This window comes from Trematomus bernacchii, unplaced genomic scaffold (genome assembly GCF_902827165.1).
Source record: "Trematomus bernacchii unplaced genomic scaffold, fTreBer1.1, whole genome shotgun sequence".
Classification (NCBI taxonomy): Eukaryota; Metazoa; Chordata; class Actinopteri; order Perciformes; family Nototheniidae; genus Trematomus; species Trematomus bernacchii.
This window is the reverse complement of record NW_022988050.1, coordinates 8,919,228-8,937,030: the sequence shown is the minus strand read 5'-3', so window position 1 is coordinate 8,937,030 and position 17,803 is coordinate 8,919,228. Positions and strand designations below refer to the sequence as shown.

The following is a 17,803-nucleotide window of genomic DNA, read 5'->3' as shown; positions in this document are numbered from 1 at the left end:
TTAAAGTAATAGGCTTTCTTCCAAGCAGTCCTGCCCTCACAGGCCTATTTCACATGCTCCTCCGGGAATATGGACAACTTTGGTGTCGCATTACGTATCACTTTGGTATTTTATCTTTTCACCTCTGGATCATCAACTTGTTTGACCGGTTGCTCTTGCACAGATGACAACTTGGGAAGGTAGGTGAACATTGAAACTATACAATCTCTTAAAGTAGGTTATGTGTTAACCCCATTGTTTTCAATGCTACCAAGAAGATCTTTGTGAACAATATCTTTACATTTGCACAAATGGTGCATGTACATGAGTAGATATATAAAATAAACACTTTAATTGTCTAAAAATATCCCACATTTCCATTCTAGGTCTTTACTATGTATGGAAACCTCCATGGGACGAATCCCAGACAACATCCCACATGATTTCACTAAAATCCGAATTGAAAACTGCCACCTGACCGAGTTACCGCAGGGATCTTTCTCTAAAGTTAGTGCCTTGGAGTTCCTCTGGCTGAATTTTAATGAGATCACCTTGATGAACGTTAAAAGTCTGGATGGGTTGGAAAACCTGACCGAGCTCCGGCTGCAAGGGAACAAGCTGACTTCAGTAACATGGACAGCGTTTCAGGACACGCCAAAACTGAAGATTTTGGACCTGAAGCACAATCGACTGGATGTCCTGCCCGAACACGCTCTGAGACATTTACCTGCACTGACCTACTTAGATTTATCCTTCAATCAGCTTAGTGTGATATCAAAAGATGTCTTCATTAATTGGCCTCTTTACCAAACTGCAGAAAAAACATGGGGGAAAGAAGGCGTGGTCTCAAATGTGGTTTTGGCACTGCATGACAACCCCTGGTTGTGCGATTGTCGTCTCAAAGGCTTTGTTGAATTCATCAGGGTGGTCAGCCCTCCCATCATTCTCATGAACTCTTATTTGATGTGCTCTGGCCCCGCCTCCAAAGCTGACAAGTTCTTCCATGAGATCCAGTTAAAAACATGCATGAAGCCAGTGGCCTCTGCCCCAGAGACTAACATCACTTTACCTCTCGGAGCAAATGCAACGCTCACATGCTTAGTAAAGGCCAGGCCAGGTCCAACCATTAAGTGGATGTACAGTCTGAAGATTATAAGAGGATTTGCGGGTAAGATTTTTTTTTTATTACTACCATCCATTAAACTGTTGTGAACCTGCTCCCGGAGCACTTAGTGTGGTGTATGTCAAACTCAGGCTGCATCTATGATGAAAAGATTCAGGAACAATACCATTTCAGGGTTACCTTACTATGTCTATATTGCATGTAAACAAACCTCTGACTCTATGGTTTCTCCTTGCAGCCACAGAGACCAACACAGACGAGGAGACCATCACCTCAGAGCTGGTGATCCCCTCTCTTCACCTGGCAGACCAAGGACTCTATACCTGCACTGCCAACAATTTCATTGGCAACTCCTCTGTCGCCATCACGGTTAATATCAGCCCCTTCAACTCCTCTGCTCTTCTCCCTCCACCTGTTCCCATGGTGTCGTCCGATGAGAATTCCAACATTGACATCCGCATCGCCAAGCAGACAGTTTACGGTATCACCCTCGAGTGGCACGCAGAAACAGACAACCCAGCAGAAACCTGGTTCACCATCCACTTTGGTAAATATGATTTACCCAAGAAGGAGATGATCTACATCGGCCCCGGCATCAACACCTACAGCCTCAACGACCTGCTTCCTGTCACCAAGTACGAGGTGTGCGTGACCATAAAGAACCACAAGCCAAAGGAAGGCCAGTGCATTGTGTTTGTGACAGGAAGTGACATCAGTGAGCTGGAGCAAAGAGAGAGGCTCATCCACATTATCGTCATTGTGTGCGCCATGGTGTTGGCAGTACCAGTGGGCATGTTCGCCTGCACCACGGAGGCCAGGTTCAGCTGCTTCGATCGCTGCGTGAATCTGTGGAAGAAGCGCAGGCTGCATGGGGGAAACCTCCAGGGGACCGAGAGGCAGGGGACCTTTGACAGCCTGCAGGCAGCCAGCGATGAAGGCCTGTGTAGGGACTCGGAAGAAAAGCCGAAAAAGAGGCGGAAGTCTGAGGACAAGTGCAAAGGAGGAAGTGCAGCTCAGCTCTACTAGAATCTAAATCTAAAACTGTACATAGATGTGCATTTGGAAATAATGTCAGTGTGCTTCTAATGTATCATGTTGCTGTTTGAGTCACAGGGCTGAGCATTCGGTTTTCCGGAAAAATACCGTAATCTTAAAAACTAGGATCATTTAACAAAGATGATTTACACTACACTAAGATTATTGCTACATCTGGATGAAAAAACACAAACACACTTTGAGAATTCTTGAATCAAGATCAATGATAAGTTTGATTGCATATTCCTTGAGATGTTTTTTTATTTGCAGGGTTTTTATTTGTCGGAAAACTCTGCGACTGAATTGTAACACTAACACATAACAGGTACAATCGGGCTATTTTAAGTTTACTCATGCTGTAAATATATATATGTATACCTCAAGCTAATAGCTCAAAGTGGAGATGCCTTTCTTCCTTATTATAAGGAGAGTTTGTTAATATCTGTGTTAATATACATGTACAGAAAGAACTTTGTGATAAAATGCATTTGATATTTCTGTAGTTTTGATACTAAATGAAAAATTATGCTAAATGTAAAACATGTAAAAATCAATATTGTGTATATTTTAACTCCCTCAAACAAAAATGTAATTGTTTGTTTTGGCTCAGGAGGTTTCAATTCACTTTATGTTAAAAAAATATCCTTTTTCATTGTGTTTCTTTTGGCAGATTCCAGATTTGATGTCTTGCAATGGAATGAAATGCTGTTTGGATTAAAGGGAAGTCAGAGACAAATGCTGAGACATACTCTGATTTCTTTACATAAGCTGTGTTTTCCCGTGCATTTATACATACGTAAGCAGATTAAAGCGATTTTCTATCTGAATCCTAGTCAGCAGGACATGATATTTCCATTTAATGACAGCTCCGAGCCCACTGTGTCTCTCTGTATCAATTGTAGGCATACTGAATAGAGGGCCTTTTTTTTACATTTCCTATTCATTTTTCAGTCTAATTAAAAAAATTCTATACTATATACCTCTTCTTTTATTAAATGAATACAATTTGACATACTATACACTGACATTTTTTCTAATATTTTTGACGTACTATACTATGACTTTTAATTTAAAAATAGTGTACACTCACTGATATATGCTATGTAATCTTTTCAGATATCTTTGACATTTTATACTATGATTGCTTTTCAAAATACTATACACTGAGAATACACTTAACAATGCCATTACTTTTATATATTTTTTTGACATACTATACCATGATTTTTGTTCAATACAACGACTTTTTTCATTATATTTTTGACTTTTTTCATATTTCCATTATACTATACTATAATCTTTTCATGATATTTTCAAGATACCATACTTTGATTTTTTTCGACATACTATACTATGACTTTTCTTTCGACGTACTATGACTTTTTTTTCCGACATACTATGTTGTTTTTTCTGAAATGTTTGAGATACTATACTATGACTTTTCTTTCAAAATACTAAACACTGACTGTTTTCTGATATTTTTGACATAGTATACTATTTCGTTTTTTCTGATATTTTAGATATACTATGATAAGACTTTTATTCGAGGTACTATACTTTATTTGAAAATAGTAGACACTGACTGATATCCACTATGTAGTTATTTATGATTTCTTCCACATTTTGAACTATGACTTATTTTTCAAAGTACTCGACATACTACTGTATACTATGTTGTTGTTTTTTGGGATACTATACTATGAATTTTTCAACAAACTACACTATTACTTTTTTATAATCTTTATATAAATACTACATGATGACTTTTCTTCATATTCTTTTATATAGTATACTATATTCTTTATAGTCATGAAGAATAATGACTTTCTTCAACATACTACATACTACTACATGCTGAGCCCCAGACGGCCCCCTCACATGTAAATATCACCCATGTGTGAGATCCGTTGTTTCTAAATGTTTTGTTTCTACTTTAAATGAATCAAAACATATTAAAAACTAATATAGCCTCGGGACAAAATGGAGCACAGACCAAATCATTTTTTAAATATTTATTCAAAATCAAGACAGTACAAAGACGGTACAAATGTTACTTCAAAGGACCAGGCAAGTGTTATTTAAGGGAAGATATATACTGTTTATCTTCAAGATATTTAAAATGAAAGATATAGTCAGATACAAGGTATGGGTTACAGCAATTAAATGTATTTTATTTGCCTATACATTTGAAGGCATTGAAGAGAAACATGGAAAGTAATACCTAAATGTTCAACATAGACTTTTTATTTCTATATCTATATATACAAAAGAAATGCCCAAGCATGTTATGTACATAGTTATCTATTCCTAAAAATCTTGTGAAGTTGGATGGTTTAATTTTTACGATTTACTTGTATGTTATGTATTGCTGCAAGATACAACAGAGACATGTTTGTATCTTGTCATATATGCATTATGTACATTTCAAATGTCATTGATATAAAAGCATTTTTCTAGAATTACACACTCAAAAGAATAACATTACATTGTTAGCTGTTTACTTTGAAAACCTACAGTGGCACATTGTAATCATACAAAATAGCAACCTCTCAGCTTTCAGACAGCTGATGTAAAACAGTTAAAAATGAACAAACAGGTCATTTAGCACTTAATAAGAAGCAGTGTCATTTCTGACCGTGTCGTTCAGCTGCACGCTCTAGTGAGCAAGAAAACGTTTTTTTCAAGGATTTCTTTCAGTTAAATCCTAAATCTGTGTTTAAAACACAATCAATTAATCTTTTCAGAGAGAGATGCAACTAATGTATACAGATTGAGTCTAAGTAATCCTCTTCCTGGTGCTTCTTACTGTTGAGACGATTACATCTTCCTCAAGATGGCAGTGTGGTGAGTTATGTCCCACTACCAGACACACACTACAGCTCTCTTGAGACTGATGATGCCCACTTGTTTAATACCTCATCTCAAGACGTAAATATCTGTACATCTTCTTGTTACACTTCTCTTACCATTCCGTCATGAATGATCTACAGGTAGGCCCACCCTAATAGATCATCACATGCCGGAGACAACTTCCGGGCAGTAGAGAGTGACAGTAGTTACAGCACCTCAAACTGGGCGCTTGTTTGACAAAGTTAATAATTACTTTGGTTGCTCTCAACGATTTTCTGCTCAAGCCTCATTTTAAGCTCTGACACCAAAGCAGAGCTGAAATTTCCCTCTTTGAGCTGGCAATATTTAGCTTTTTTCATGGAGCCTTTCGACGCCAGCACACCAGATACTGTCGGGACCGCCCAAGACCTCTCATTGGACCGTGTGTTACATGGGGGCGGAGGAGCGCAGGGGGGTGGAGGCCTCAGTCGGGGGCTGTTGGTTTTTCTATCTTGGTTGACTATGAGCAACTCATCAGGGTTATTGAATTTGACAACAGGTGATTTGAAGATCCAGGGCTTCTGGTTCCTGGTTCGCCTCTTAATGATGCGCCGTGCTGGCAGGACCCTGTTTGACTTTAAGTTGCGCATGTACATCACTGTAGAGATCAAGACAGTCACCCCTACCATTAAGCTAATGACAACAATTACCATGCCTAGAGCTCTCATTGGATTGTCCCTACTTTTCATTAAAAAGGCCGCCATAGGCCCCTTGAGAGGAGTCTGTGAAAGAGCAAAATAAAAAAATTGTTTTAATCAAGTCCAAAGGACAGAATCCAAGCGTTAACTGAGCATTTGTTCAAAGCATGCAAGCATGAGATGGATGCGCAAAGCACTGACAGAGGAAGACCAAACAACAAAGTGATGCTCCTAAACTCACCCCTGTCTTCCTCCTGTCCTCAGCACAGGACAGCTAGTGCAGAGCTAACTATGCTGACACTAGGTGTTGGGAATGCGTCTGGCAGTGCGATGCATTAGGGTTTCTCTTTGGCATGTGACGTATGAGGGCTGAGTAAGAATGATAACAGCTCATGAGGTCAGAATGAAATGAAGTGCATGTTTGAGACAAATGGACATAAAATGCAAGAATCCAGGATTAAATCCAAAGAAAAGAGCTCGTCTTTGTCACTTGAAAAGCCTTAGAGTCTGAGTCATGCACTAGAAAAAACATTTTAAACAATTCTGTAAAAATCAAATTTTCCATCAATTTGGAATATTTACCAAAAAATAAAACTAATAAAAAACGTTCAAAAACGCTCCAGTACTCCTTTACACAACATAACCGATACAAAATATATAGCTATCTTAAAGCTTTCATATATCCCTCACTTGGTTCTGCGCACCACTTTGATATAGCTACTCTCTGGGTTGATTCTGGACCGTTTCACCGAGTCACAGTACAGGATTGTGGATATGCAGGTTGTTAGTAAAATGAGGGAAGTGACAATGCTGAGACAAATTCCAAAAACAGTCAGCGGACGCTTGCTGAGGCCCATGAAGTATGAAATAATTCGGCCTTTGATCTGAAAAGCACGATACAGAAAACAGAAACAACACCAAAGACAGGGAGTCATCCATCATGCAGAGTGAAGGAATGAAACAAGGTAATAACAAGGTACTTTATAACATAAAGTAATATATGGAATAATGTAAATGACTGAACCAGTTAAAGGATAATGCTGCTGTTGATATTTTTCACACAATTAATTGTTGGTTTTGGTCTCTTCGTAGGACTTGATGCTAATTATGACAGCCAAGAAATTAGCAGCATTATCCTTTAAAGAATATGAGATCAATGAAGGATGATTGGCTGAAACAATGATGATGAAATAGCATCTGTGTAGCATGACAACAATGCCTATTACCATATGTTAAACTGCTGAATCTACAGCTCAAGCTGCCTAAAGCGTGCAATAGAAAGCGCTGTTAGCATGCTGCGCGTCAGAACCAGCCTTACCGCCTCAGTGATATCGATGTTGACCACGGCCGTTGTGCTGAAGGATGGAGAGCCTCGGTCCCTGGCCTGGACCACCAGAGACCACTTGCAGTCCTTCTGCTTGGTGATGTTCTGCACAATCTCCATGGACTTGATGTACGGCTTCAGCTGGATCTCTCCTGTGTCTGCATTGATGTCAAACGCGTTGTCGGGATCTGCCGTCATGATGGAGTACTCGATGACGTTGTTCGGAGACTCTGCATCTTCATCCACTGCCTAGAGAAAGTAGCAGAAATAACATAAAATTGTTAGGCTGCCAGCTTCAAATCAATGTACTTAATGGAAATGTGTTTTGCAAATCACAAAGCAAGCCTACAAGAGTATTGTGATGAAGGTGATGTACAGTGCATTTCATAAGGACATATGCAGGAATCCTTAATTTAAAATGAATACATTTTAAGACCTTTTTTAAGACCCTTTCCATACATTTTAAGAACACTTTACCACTTTAAATACTAACCAATCACATAAGCTATACACTTAACTTATATATGATAACCTTCTTGTATTAACTTGTCAAAATAACATACAACAATACAAAAAATTATAATTGTGAATGCCATAAAAAAAGTAATATGAAGTCATATTATAATCATAGTATACCAAAAAATGGCATAAATAACATGAAGGTCTCATAGTTAAGTACAATTGCTAATCCATGACATAAAAAGGTAATTGTTCATTAAAATCAGTCCTTTCAATGTCATTTTTGTATTATTATTTTGTATTATTTAGCTTTAAAATTGGCACTCCTGGACTTCCATACAATGTTGTTTAAATGCCAGCAGGACCACACACAGCTAGTGCCTTATCGATTCTGAGTAAAAGGGGGAAATGCTTTGACATTATGTACCTCCACTCTGACTGGTGTACCAATTATCATGGTCTTTTCCAGGAGTTGTTCATCAAACGATGGAGAGTGGTCGTTTATGTCGAGCACCGTGACAAAGGTTTCCGCCAAGCTGTACTTCCCCTCCGAATCTTCAGCCTTGACGTAGAAGTTGTATTTGGACCTGACCTCTGCGTCCAGGCTGGTCCAGGGCTGCGTGGAGATGAGGCCTGTCGCCGGGTGGATGGAGAACCTGCAGGATCAGAGACGTTCAGACAGTGTATGAGTCATTCTGAGTCAAACACGAGCCAGGTGTTAACTAAGGCGTCTCAAATTCACAGCAGATGACATCGTGTGAAGCTCCACATGACTCGCTTTGAAAGTACGATAAAAAAAGCAGATCCTTTATCGCAGGAAACATGTTGTCAAAACATCCTGATTGGTCATAGAAATAGGAATACACAGTGAATTATTATCCTGTAATGTGTCTAAGGTGCTGTGTTGTTTATAGCTTATGAATGTTATATTTAAATTCCTTCATTTCAAATGATTCATTATAATGAGTTACATTTATTTGTATGTTGTCTACCTTCTTTGTCTGTTTGCCATGATCCTTTAACATGTGACTTCCCTCTCTAATGATCAAAAAAGTCTGAGCTATGAATATGAATAAAGATTGACACTATCTCCGACAATAATGTTGTGTTTCTTTGTCCTGAATATGTAGTTGTTTTTCTACAAGCAAAGTATTTTGCCAACATAACAATACATAATCATTCACATAACATATGCATGTACAGTACTGGCGTAGGTTTGTGTTTTCAGAGAGCTATCTTATTCAACACCAAGCCATTTCATTCAGTCACTTTTTCTGTCTAATTTTCCACTGTGAAAAATCACAAGTTGCCTCGAAACTGATAACTTTCACACTATTAATTTAACTCGCCTGCAGAGGAGCATAAATTCTCACTTTCCTTGCTGCATGCTGCCGTTAATGTAGCTCCAGCTGTCACCTTGCATGTTAATTGGCTCTCTCTTCATGAGACAGACCAGGCTGCCTATTTTTAACCCTCCAATCCAATTAGGAGATTAGCCAGCATCTTGCAGCCATTTTAGAGTGAGCTGTCAGTGCTGGAGAGGGGCCAATCAAACTGTTTCTCTGCTTACCTCTTCTTTCAAAACAACAAAGATGAATCAAGACTGGGTGTCCTGCTGGCCTAGCTTACAAAGCACCAGCAGTATTGAGTTGTATATACATTCAAAAACAACTTTTAAGTCCTTGAAATGTGCTTTGCGGAAGTGCAAGAGTTAAATATCCGATCAGATCAAACCTAAACTGGCAGAAGTGACAGGTTTTCACTTACAAATCTGATCCTGATCCATAAATCGTGTATTTGACTTCACCCCAGGGCCCTGAATCTGGATCATTTGCCTGTTGGACAGGACAGAACAGAGATTAAAAACCAAATACTTATGGCACATTTAGTATATAATGAAAACTGCACGTATGTTACATAATAATTTAATGAAAATGTATTCAAATTATCTAAATTGGGAAGCAAAAACCTAAACCAAGGTGACTGAAGGTTGTTCAGTTAGTGTTCATTTTAATGCTGCTGGCTGAGGATAACCAGCTAGGGTCTTAAGCTCATGCGGGGGGGGGGGCACACTATAAGTCGCTTCCTGTGGTGGGCGGGGAGGGAGGTATAGGTCAGCATGATTAACCTTGAGGCAAAATTAAGCCTTTGACATGTCGCCTGGTTGCAGTATAATGGAAAGGAAGAGACACGTGTGCAAATATTTCCGTAAATAAACCGTCTGCCAACAACCTGCTTTCATCTAATGAACTGCATCGAGTAATATGCATGTATTGGAGCATGATGGATTATGTAATCACTTTGTTCAGGTTGAATCAGAGTGTAATTGTGATTGACTCACTGTCACAGACACAACGCTGGAGCTTCCAGGTGAGTTCTCAGCGACTCTGGCGATGTAATACTCGGACGTGAATTTGGGGACGTTGTCGTTGGTGTCCAGCAGGTTGATCACTATGTCAGCTGTTGCACTGAACCGCTCAGGCGTGTCGATCTCCACCGCCAGCAGCTGCAGAGAAACATATGCAGAGTGGGAATAAATCAGTGCTGAAATCTAATTGATCGATTTGGTTGTTGACACATAAAACTTGCAGTTCTGTGATGCTGAAAGGCTAATATAACAAACTTAGATATTCCTTTTTGTTTTCAACATTTAAGGGTAATTTCAGAATCCAAAAATTATTCCCACACAAATATTTCACTAATAATCGCAGATGCTTTGCTACCATAAGAAATAACAAGTCTTAGTGGCTTGTTATTGTTTTAAGATTAACAGCTAACCACTCTGATAATTCATAAACTTATTTAGGAAGCTGGAAGCTATCAAACTGTACATCCTTCTTTATGAACATCATTGGGTTAGGTGGATGTTGTTCAGAGAAAACTGTCAATTTGAAGACATCATCTTTGGCTTTAAGCAAAGGAACTAATCAATTGAAAATACAGGCAAAAGACTTAAAAGAGGGGCAGATTCAAATGAGCTGCAGCCACAGAATAAATATGTGTTCAATAATACATTATGTGGTCATATATAAAGTCAAACCTTGAAAGAAAGTGTTGGTCCCTTTTCATAGTCGATGCCAGATGTGTCTTCCACAATGATGGTCACCTGCGCTTCATTGAGGACCGTCTGGGGAACGACTCGCAGCACTCGACTCGGACCCACCAGCCTCAGTTTGAATTTAGCGTTAGCTCCCTGCAAAGGAAATTAGACAGCAAGAATTTAAAAACCATGAAGAGAAAATGTTGAATAGAAGATTCACCAGAACTAAGAAGATTTCAGCAAACATTGGTGGTAAAAGAAAGTGAACAATTTGAGCAGAAGTCATACAATTAGTTGAAGTACAGCAGGAACACACCCGACCAATAGACCCAGAGGAAGGATTTAAATAAATCCTAAGGGAAGATTGGGTAAAAATGTACCTGATCTGAGTCATTGACGGTGATCTTGAAGCCTCGGAGGATCTCCCCTGCAGGAGGATGCTCGTACATGGTGACCTCAAACTTAATCTGAGGTCCGTTCTCGCCGTAAAAAGTCGGAGGATGGTTGTTGAGATCCACCACCCGGACCGTCACCAAGGTAACGTCGTATTCCAGCAGCCGATTGTCTGGTCCTAACTCAGACGCCTAGGTTTAAAAAAGATAAATGCATTCAGTACTAATAAGAGAAGTTTAAAAAAAAAAATGGTGTTTCACTTTAAAAACAAAACGGTATTACCTTGACTATTATTTCATATAATTCATTTGACAGCAGATTTGGATTAGTTGTCAGGGTGATGCATCCACTGGTGCTGTTTATGTCAAAGACACCATCACTGCCTGAAAGGTGATAACATCTTGTTAATAATGCGTCTGATAAAAAGACTGAAAAGAGAAGGGAAGATCGTTGTTCTAATGTATTGTTCTTACCGTTCATAATGGAATAATGGATCGGATTCGGGTTGCCTTGATCTCCATCTTTAGCGTACACAGTGAAAATCTCAGAACCCTGAAAGAAAGAATATGTATTAGTCTTATTTACTAAATCAGACCCTTGATCCTCATCACTGGTGTGTGATGAATATGAGAAAAACTCACAGCAATTGAGACTTCGTAGACGTAGCCAAAGTAAGGGGTTCCTACGAAGGACGGAGGCATGTCCTGCACATCGAGCACATTGATGGTCATGGTGGCAGTGGAGGTCAAAACCTGGTGCTTCCCCTTGTACTTTCCCCCTCCATCCTGATGCGACAAACAGTGAGAAAGAATACAAAGTGTATAATGTTTCTAGTCAATTTTGGATTGTTCTTTTATCCAAGGCAAATTATAATACAGAATAATGAACATGCACAATGTTAGATTGAACCTTTATGTGATCTCCGTGCGTAATATGAGATATTGAAGTATTTTTGGGATAAATTATATACAGAGGGTTTGTTTTACATGATTGTATTTCCCTATTTTTTTAATTCTGAAATAAACAAGCCTCCACAAGTAAATAGATGTCTAGCTTGAAATAGTTAGTTTTTCTTGGCTATTACAAAGTACAATTAACACCACCAGCACTACACAAACAACAATGGATGCAGAGACACATTTTTCTGCTAGGACAAAATGCGGCATTGTGTTTTATTAATTACAGTTGTATATTAAACTGACTATATTGATGTATTTGATTGCTTTATCAACATTACATATTTAGATATGTTATCATAGGTTTAACCTCTTAGTAACTGATTTGTAATCTATTAAGCTTTATTTAAAAAGTTGCCAATGTTATTCGACACACAGTGGATTTAAGGCGAGAACAATAACCAGTGTTTGATTTCTAGCAATGGAGGGATTACATGTCAGGTTACTCACACAGGGAGCTCTACCACTTCACAAGACTTCCATTTATTTCACATGCTGACACTGTTGGAGAAAGCTTAGTGGTGACTGCACTTTCCATGACATTTGGCGAGCTGCTTTTACTTTCCTGCAAATAGTTTCATGTCCAAAGCAGTGCAGAGGTTAATCTCAGCCCATTTCAACATTTTTGTTTTCAGATTAAACTTGTTTAAAGGAAAGCTCTCGGAGAAATGGTGTTGGGGTCATTGATAAACTCTTCATCCCTTTTCCCTGCTTGATGCTGATTTTGAAAAAGGCAAACTAACAACATGGAGGAATCTAAAAGTTCTTGCTCATCCAAGCTGCTGCTCACAGTGTAAACATGTTTTTAGGGAGTCATGCGTGACCTCTCACCTTTGCAACCACGGTCACAAAGTGCGTGGGCGTGCTCTCGTAGTCCAAAGTCTCCCCAGGTTTGACTCTCAGGACTCCGCTGTGCCCGTCGATGGTAAACTTGGCAACAGCTGAACTCTGATGATGTATAAAGCCACATAGTTAGCCGTGTTAACAGTAGATTTTCAACTGAATTTAGCAATCTCGCTAATTCTTCTGCTTGCTTCTAACCAGTTTTAACCCTTGACCTACCTCCTTTCAACCTTGACTTTTTTTACACACTTTTGACACATGAACAGTAACAAATACTGTGCTTACCAATGTTGGCACGAACCAAACTTAAGCCCCTATTAAGCCTTCAGTGCCTTGCTCAAATGTAATTGAAAATTAATCCACTAAAGTAAAACCGTTTCCAGACTGCTCTGGTATGAGATTAATCTTTCCCGGCACACACTGCCTCGTCATTCGAGTGCCCTTTTCCTCCCTCCACATGGCAGCACAGCCCTCATGATGTCAGCTCGACCGCCTGTCTCACCCGCAAGTGTTAGGGCCACAGCAGGCCAGTTATCAGTATCACTGTGTAGATAATAATTGTGCGTGGAGAGGGAATCAAACGGTAGAAAAACAGCAATACAAAATAAGTGTGAAAGAAATGCTGGCTCATGCTATCAAATATGAGAGCTGAGGGGATTAACTTGTTGGCAGACTTCAAAGAGCATCCTGGGGTATAGGAGTAGAGAAATCCGGAGATGCAGGCTGGAGCCACATCTCTATACTTTTTGTCATTAGACAAATCTAACAATCAACTCAGAAATGAACTTGAGGCCATGTGCATGGAGGAAAAAACACGACAATTTCCACTAATGTATTGCTCTAAAGGCTTGCCTGCTTCATTTTGAAAGACATTTTTCCACTTAATACCAGAGTATGATGTTGTAGATGGAATAGTCTGAGCAAAACAAAATAAAAGCATGACCTACATGGAAATATTTCAATGTCATGATAACACTTTAGTGCTTCAATTTCCACACTAAGCTTCTACTGTCTTAATGACATCTTAGACAAACAAACCAGAACGGATTGTTTTAAGTCAGTAGCAAAATGTTCCTATTTAGCACTCCATTTTAGCAAGGCACAACCGTGCACCATCTGCATAAAAACACAGCTGTAGGTTTACCTGTAGGTAATAAGACACGCTGCCTCCTGAGCCCATATCTCTATCCACTGCTTGGACTCTGTAGATGCTGCTCCCAGCTGCAGTGTCCTAGGGAAGAGACAAGAGATTTTATAAAACAAACTTGATTCTCAATGGTTTGTTCAACGATTAAGAGGTGGTTTGTGCCACAGAAAGACATTTAGAAAGGATTCATTGTGTGTATTGTGTTGTATCGGGTGTGTTTATTCGATATATGCTGTACCTCTGGGATGTTGATGATGAAAGGCAGGTTTTGAAATTCAGGTGGTTCATCATTTGCATCAGTTACAAACACTCTAACTGTCTCAACAACCTGAAAGTAAAGTAAAACATACATTTAAAAAAAATAGATTATTTCCTTAAAAAGACTGTAAACATGGCAGGTTCCTTCTATCACAGCACATATGTTGTCAGAGCATATAGCCTTTTAACAGAAATATATCACAAAACATAAAAAACGTACTTTATTACGCCCGTCTGTTATGCTCACGAGCACTGAGATCTCATCTTGTGTCTACAAAGAAAAGATGAACATCACTTTGAGCCTCAGTGGGGACATATTTACAGCAGGTTTCTTCAAAACAAGTGACTTATCAACATTCCCACCTCTCTGTCGAGCTCCTGAACTAGAGTCACGTTTCCTGACTTGGACTCCACCCTAAAATATTCTTTGGAGCCCTTCTCAAAAGTCAGACCATATTGCACCGGATCGTCCTCTGGATCTGTGCCATTCAGAATGTATATCTGTGTCCCTATGTGGGGAAAACGACAAAGAAACAGCGATGTCAAACAAAAACATGACATTTATTTGTTCATTCAAATCATGCAAATCCTTTGTTTCCATTCTTGTTTCTTATGCAGTGTTAATGGCACGTCTAATAATAAGGTTAGATGATGCCACACTTGTTTTTTGCCAGAAAGTGTTGATGTACGTCACAACAGGAATCCACTGGCACCTCAATACCAATGTGATAATGAATGCGTTCACCTACGCATATAAATATTATACCGTTAAACATCACCTCACACCAAAATGAACCAGAACTGTGATATTTAAAATGAGACTCACCAACTGGTGTATCCTCAGAGATGCTGAACAAGGCCATGTTCCCATGTGTACTGCTGGGTCCATAATCATAGAAATGTGGAGCATAGTCCAATTGCCCTTTAAAAAAAACATACATTAACATGCAAGTTAATTGTGCAGAAGCAACTCCAAATACTTCATGGCGATATATTTGTTCAATTTCCGATATAAATGCTTATGTAATCAACACATAACTGTTGCACTCACTTGCTACAAAGGGCAGGAACCGAAAGCAGGGAGAAGGAGGAGGAAGGGGGGCATGATTTAATGCATATATTTGTATTTAATGTTACCACTATCACAACAAAGGCCTACTATCACAAATGAGTACAAGCAGCATGAGCAGTCCCCACTAAGAGGGACGTGCCCTCTTAGTGTTAGAGGATTAACCAGATAAGAGCAAGGCAAGAAGTCCTAACCACATACAAAGAAAACACACAAAAAAGAGCCTTACCCAAAGTGGAGTGAAGCAGGAGGAGAAACAGTAAAGCATGCGTTTTCTTTTCTTTCTTCATCCTGGTGGGGAGGCAAGGCTTGGCTGGCTCATGTGGAAGGCTTGGCTGGAGGTGAAGCGAGCAGCGAGCTGTCGTGCCCTTTCTGAAGGCGTCTCAGCAGCTCAGGAGGAAGAGGCTGGGGCAGATTCTCAGGCACTAATCCAGTGACGCATCCCTTCCCTCTTCTTCCACCACACTGCTCTCTCTCTCCGTTTTCTCCTGAAAAACTACTTGTCGAGGGGAGAGAGTTCACACAATGTGGTGTGATCATCACACCTCAGCATGATGGGAAAATGTATATGAAGCACTGCCTCTTTCATTGCCTAAAATCAACGTTATGATATAACATACTTACTAAGACTGAAGTTCTGAGTACAGTATATTCTGGAGCTTACACATTGGGAACATTAAACGTCCTTTCTGTTTTGTGCTGCATTTGCGTTTGCTTTTGTTGATGGAAACAGACACATGGCACATTTGACTTCTCTTGCTGTTGTTTTAAGGGTTTCAACAAGTCATTGGTCACATGTGGCGAGTCCCACTGGGCTAAGTTTCTCTGTGGACACTCTTCTTGGCAGCTTGCTGACCAACATTGGCACTTGTGGATCTGTGATGCGCTAAAAGACCAACAGGCTTTCTTTGAGATTTTGCACTCCACTTTCTCTGCATAGTCTAGTGACCTGCACTCGAGACACAACACAAGGCTTTTACAAATAGTCACTATTGTAAGTCAACATTGCTTGATTTAAACATTTAAAAAGAGAGTTGCAAGTATACTTCATACGTTGACAGAAGCCAGAAGATGTTTGACACTTAGCACTGTTGAGAGAAATCCATCTGGTATGAATCCCTTACAGCTTATGCAGGTCAGACCTAAAACGCTGTTCTCAATCTCAAAGACAAACAGGCCACAGATGAACAGCTGACCTGATAAAAAAGGCTTAATTGGAGCATTGAGTATGATGTTTTTATGTTACAAGCTTATCTGACGATGGCACACAGCCCGATTCCTTACACCTTTTATTTTAGAATATAATTTCCACTTTGGCTCTGGGAGATTTTTGCACCTTTCGAAAAAACCTCACATCCGCTGATGGGAAGGTGTCAAAGAGTGCATGTTGAACTGACTGTGTCAGCGTGGTGTGTTAACTGCGTAGGAGTACTCACAAAGGTGCAGACTTGTGCACTTCCTACTTTCACAGGTATAAAAATAGTGTGTGACGTTTACACACACACTCTCACATCGTACTGGTGGGCAGCCAATGGCAGATCTCTGATCATTAAAATAAACACAGAATCCATGCGCTGCTCTGTGTTTACAGCAAAGTTTGCCAGTGCACAAACAAGAATCCATGTTATTGGATGTAAAATATTTCAGGAAGTAAAAACATATATGAAAGAAATATCAGTACATCTTGATTTAAAGATTCAAAATGATTATTTAGGTAAAAGGACAGATGTATTATCTGAAATGTACTTTGAATGAATAGCACAAGTTCACATTAAGCAGGCTGTCTTTATTTTACAATTGGAATATTATAACAGATTCATTGACAAGAATCCTTTCAATTTTGTTTAGTCAATGTTGAGATAATTTGAAACACTTCCCATACTGTTAAGTGTTTTTATTTGTAACAATAGATATTTCGTTTTTTTGTACCGGGAAAGTCTGAATCTGCAAAGAATAACTATATAATATAAATGTAACGCAATAAAAAAGTCAAATGTCCTGACTAAAAGCAGTTAAGATGTTTATTTTTAAAGTATATAATTTAATATTATATCATGTATGTTTTATATCACATTACATCAATATATATTGAGTCAATTCAAATTAAGTTTATTTATTATTATTAAAGTAACATACAGTAAACTCTCTTCTGTGTAAGTGCAAATCAGCACAACAAGCTACTACAGGGGATAATAGGAAAGTCTGTCGTTATATTTAGTCATAAATCAAGGATTTGGCAATATTTAAATCATGACTTGTCTGAAGCATAATCCCCTAGGGACTATGAATGTTGTAAAAAATGTCGCACGGACCATCTTAAAAGACGAAATATTTTAAAACATTTGTGAAAACGTTCACCATGAATGTCTGTTCTAAATTTCCAGCGATCCATTGGATAGTCTGTGTTTGTCTATTTAGGATTTACATTTTTTTTTTTTTTTAATGAAAACATTGTAGGCATTGTTCATGTAATAATGGAAGACAGTGCTTGCACGGTCCTCCCCCCCCTGCCCCACGTCAAGCATAAAGAGCATTGGACCCTTACCAAATATTGGTCATCAATTTGAAAAGGACTGCCAGAGCGCAACTTTTATCCCCAGTAATGCCAGAGCTCCACATGCTGGAGCTTTTCCCAATCTCATCCATTATT

At 39.1% G+C, this 17,803-nt stretch overlaps 2 protein-coding genes across 3 annotated transcripts; one reads left to right on the top strand and one right to left on the bottom strand.

Annotated features, from left to right (window-relative positions):
* The first annotated feature begins 144 nt into the window (after positions 1-144).
* LOC117473298 (leucine-rich repeat, immunoglobulin-like domain and transmembrane domain-containing protein 2) lies at positions 145-2,128 on the top strand. Its single transcript, XM_034118814.1, has 3 exons — positions 145-179; positions 366-1,147; positions 1,341-2,128. The coding sequence occupies exons 2-3, from the start codon at positions 379-381 to the stop codon at positions 2,126-2,128; spliced, it is 1,557 nt and encodes a 518-aa protein (XP_033974705.1). The 5' UTR covers positions 145-179; positions 366-378.
* Positions 2,129-5,229: 3,101 nt separating this feature from the next.
* Positions 5,230-15,587, bottom strand: LOC117473971 (cadherin-related family member 1). 2 transcript variants are annotated; one of them, XM_034119949.1, is made up of 18 exons: positions 15,383-15,587; positions 15,136-15,138; positions 14,911-15,006; positions 14,448-14,593; positions 14,305-14,355; positions 14,065-14,154; positions 13,824-13,910; positions 12,668-12,784; positions 11,522-11,665; positions 11,354-11,432; positions 11,163-11,263; positions 10,868-11,071; positions 10,488-10,640; positions 9,789-9,953; positions 9,215-9,282; positions 7,875-8,103; positions 6,983-7,237; positions 5,230-5,748 (listed from the first exon to the last, which is right to left on the bottom strand). In XM_034119949.1, exons 1-18 carry the CDS (start codon positions 15,441-15,443, stop codon positions 5,230-5,232), a joined length of 2,568 nt encoding a protein of 855 aa, XP_033975840.1. In that variant the 5' UTR covers positions 15,444-15,587. The 2 variants fall into 2 exon arrangements, with proteins under 2 accessions (XP_033975840.1, XP_033975841.1); XM_034119950.1 differs by lacking the exon at positions 15,136-15,138 and having other exon boundaries at positions 15,383-15,443.
* Positions 15,588-17,803: the final 2,216 nt, after the last annotated feature.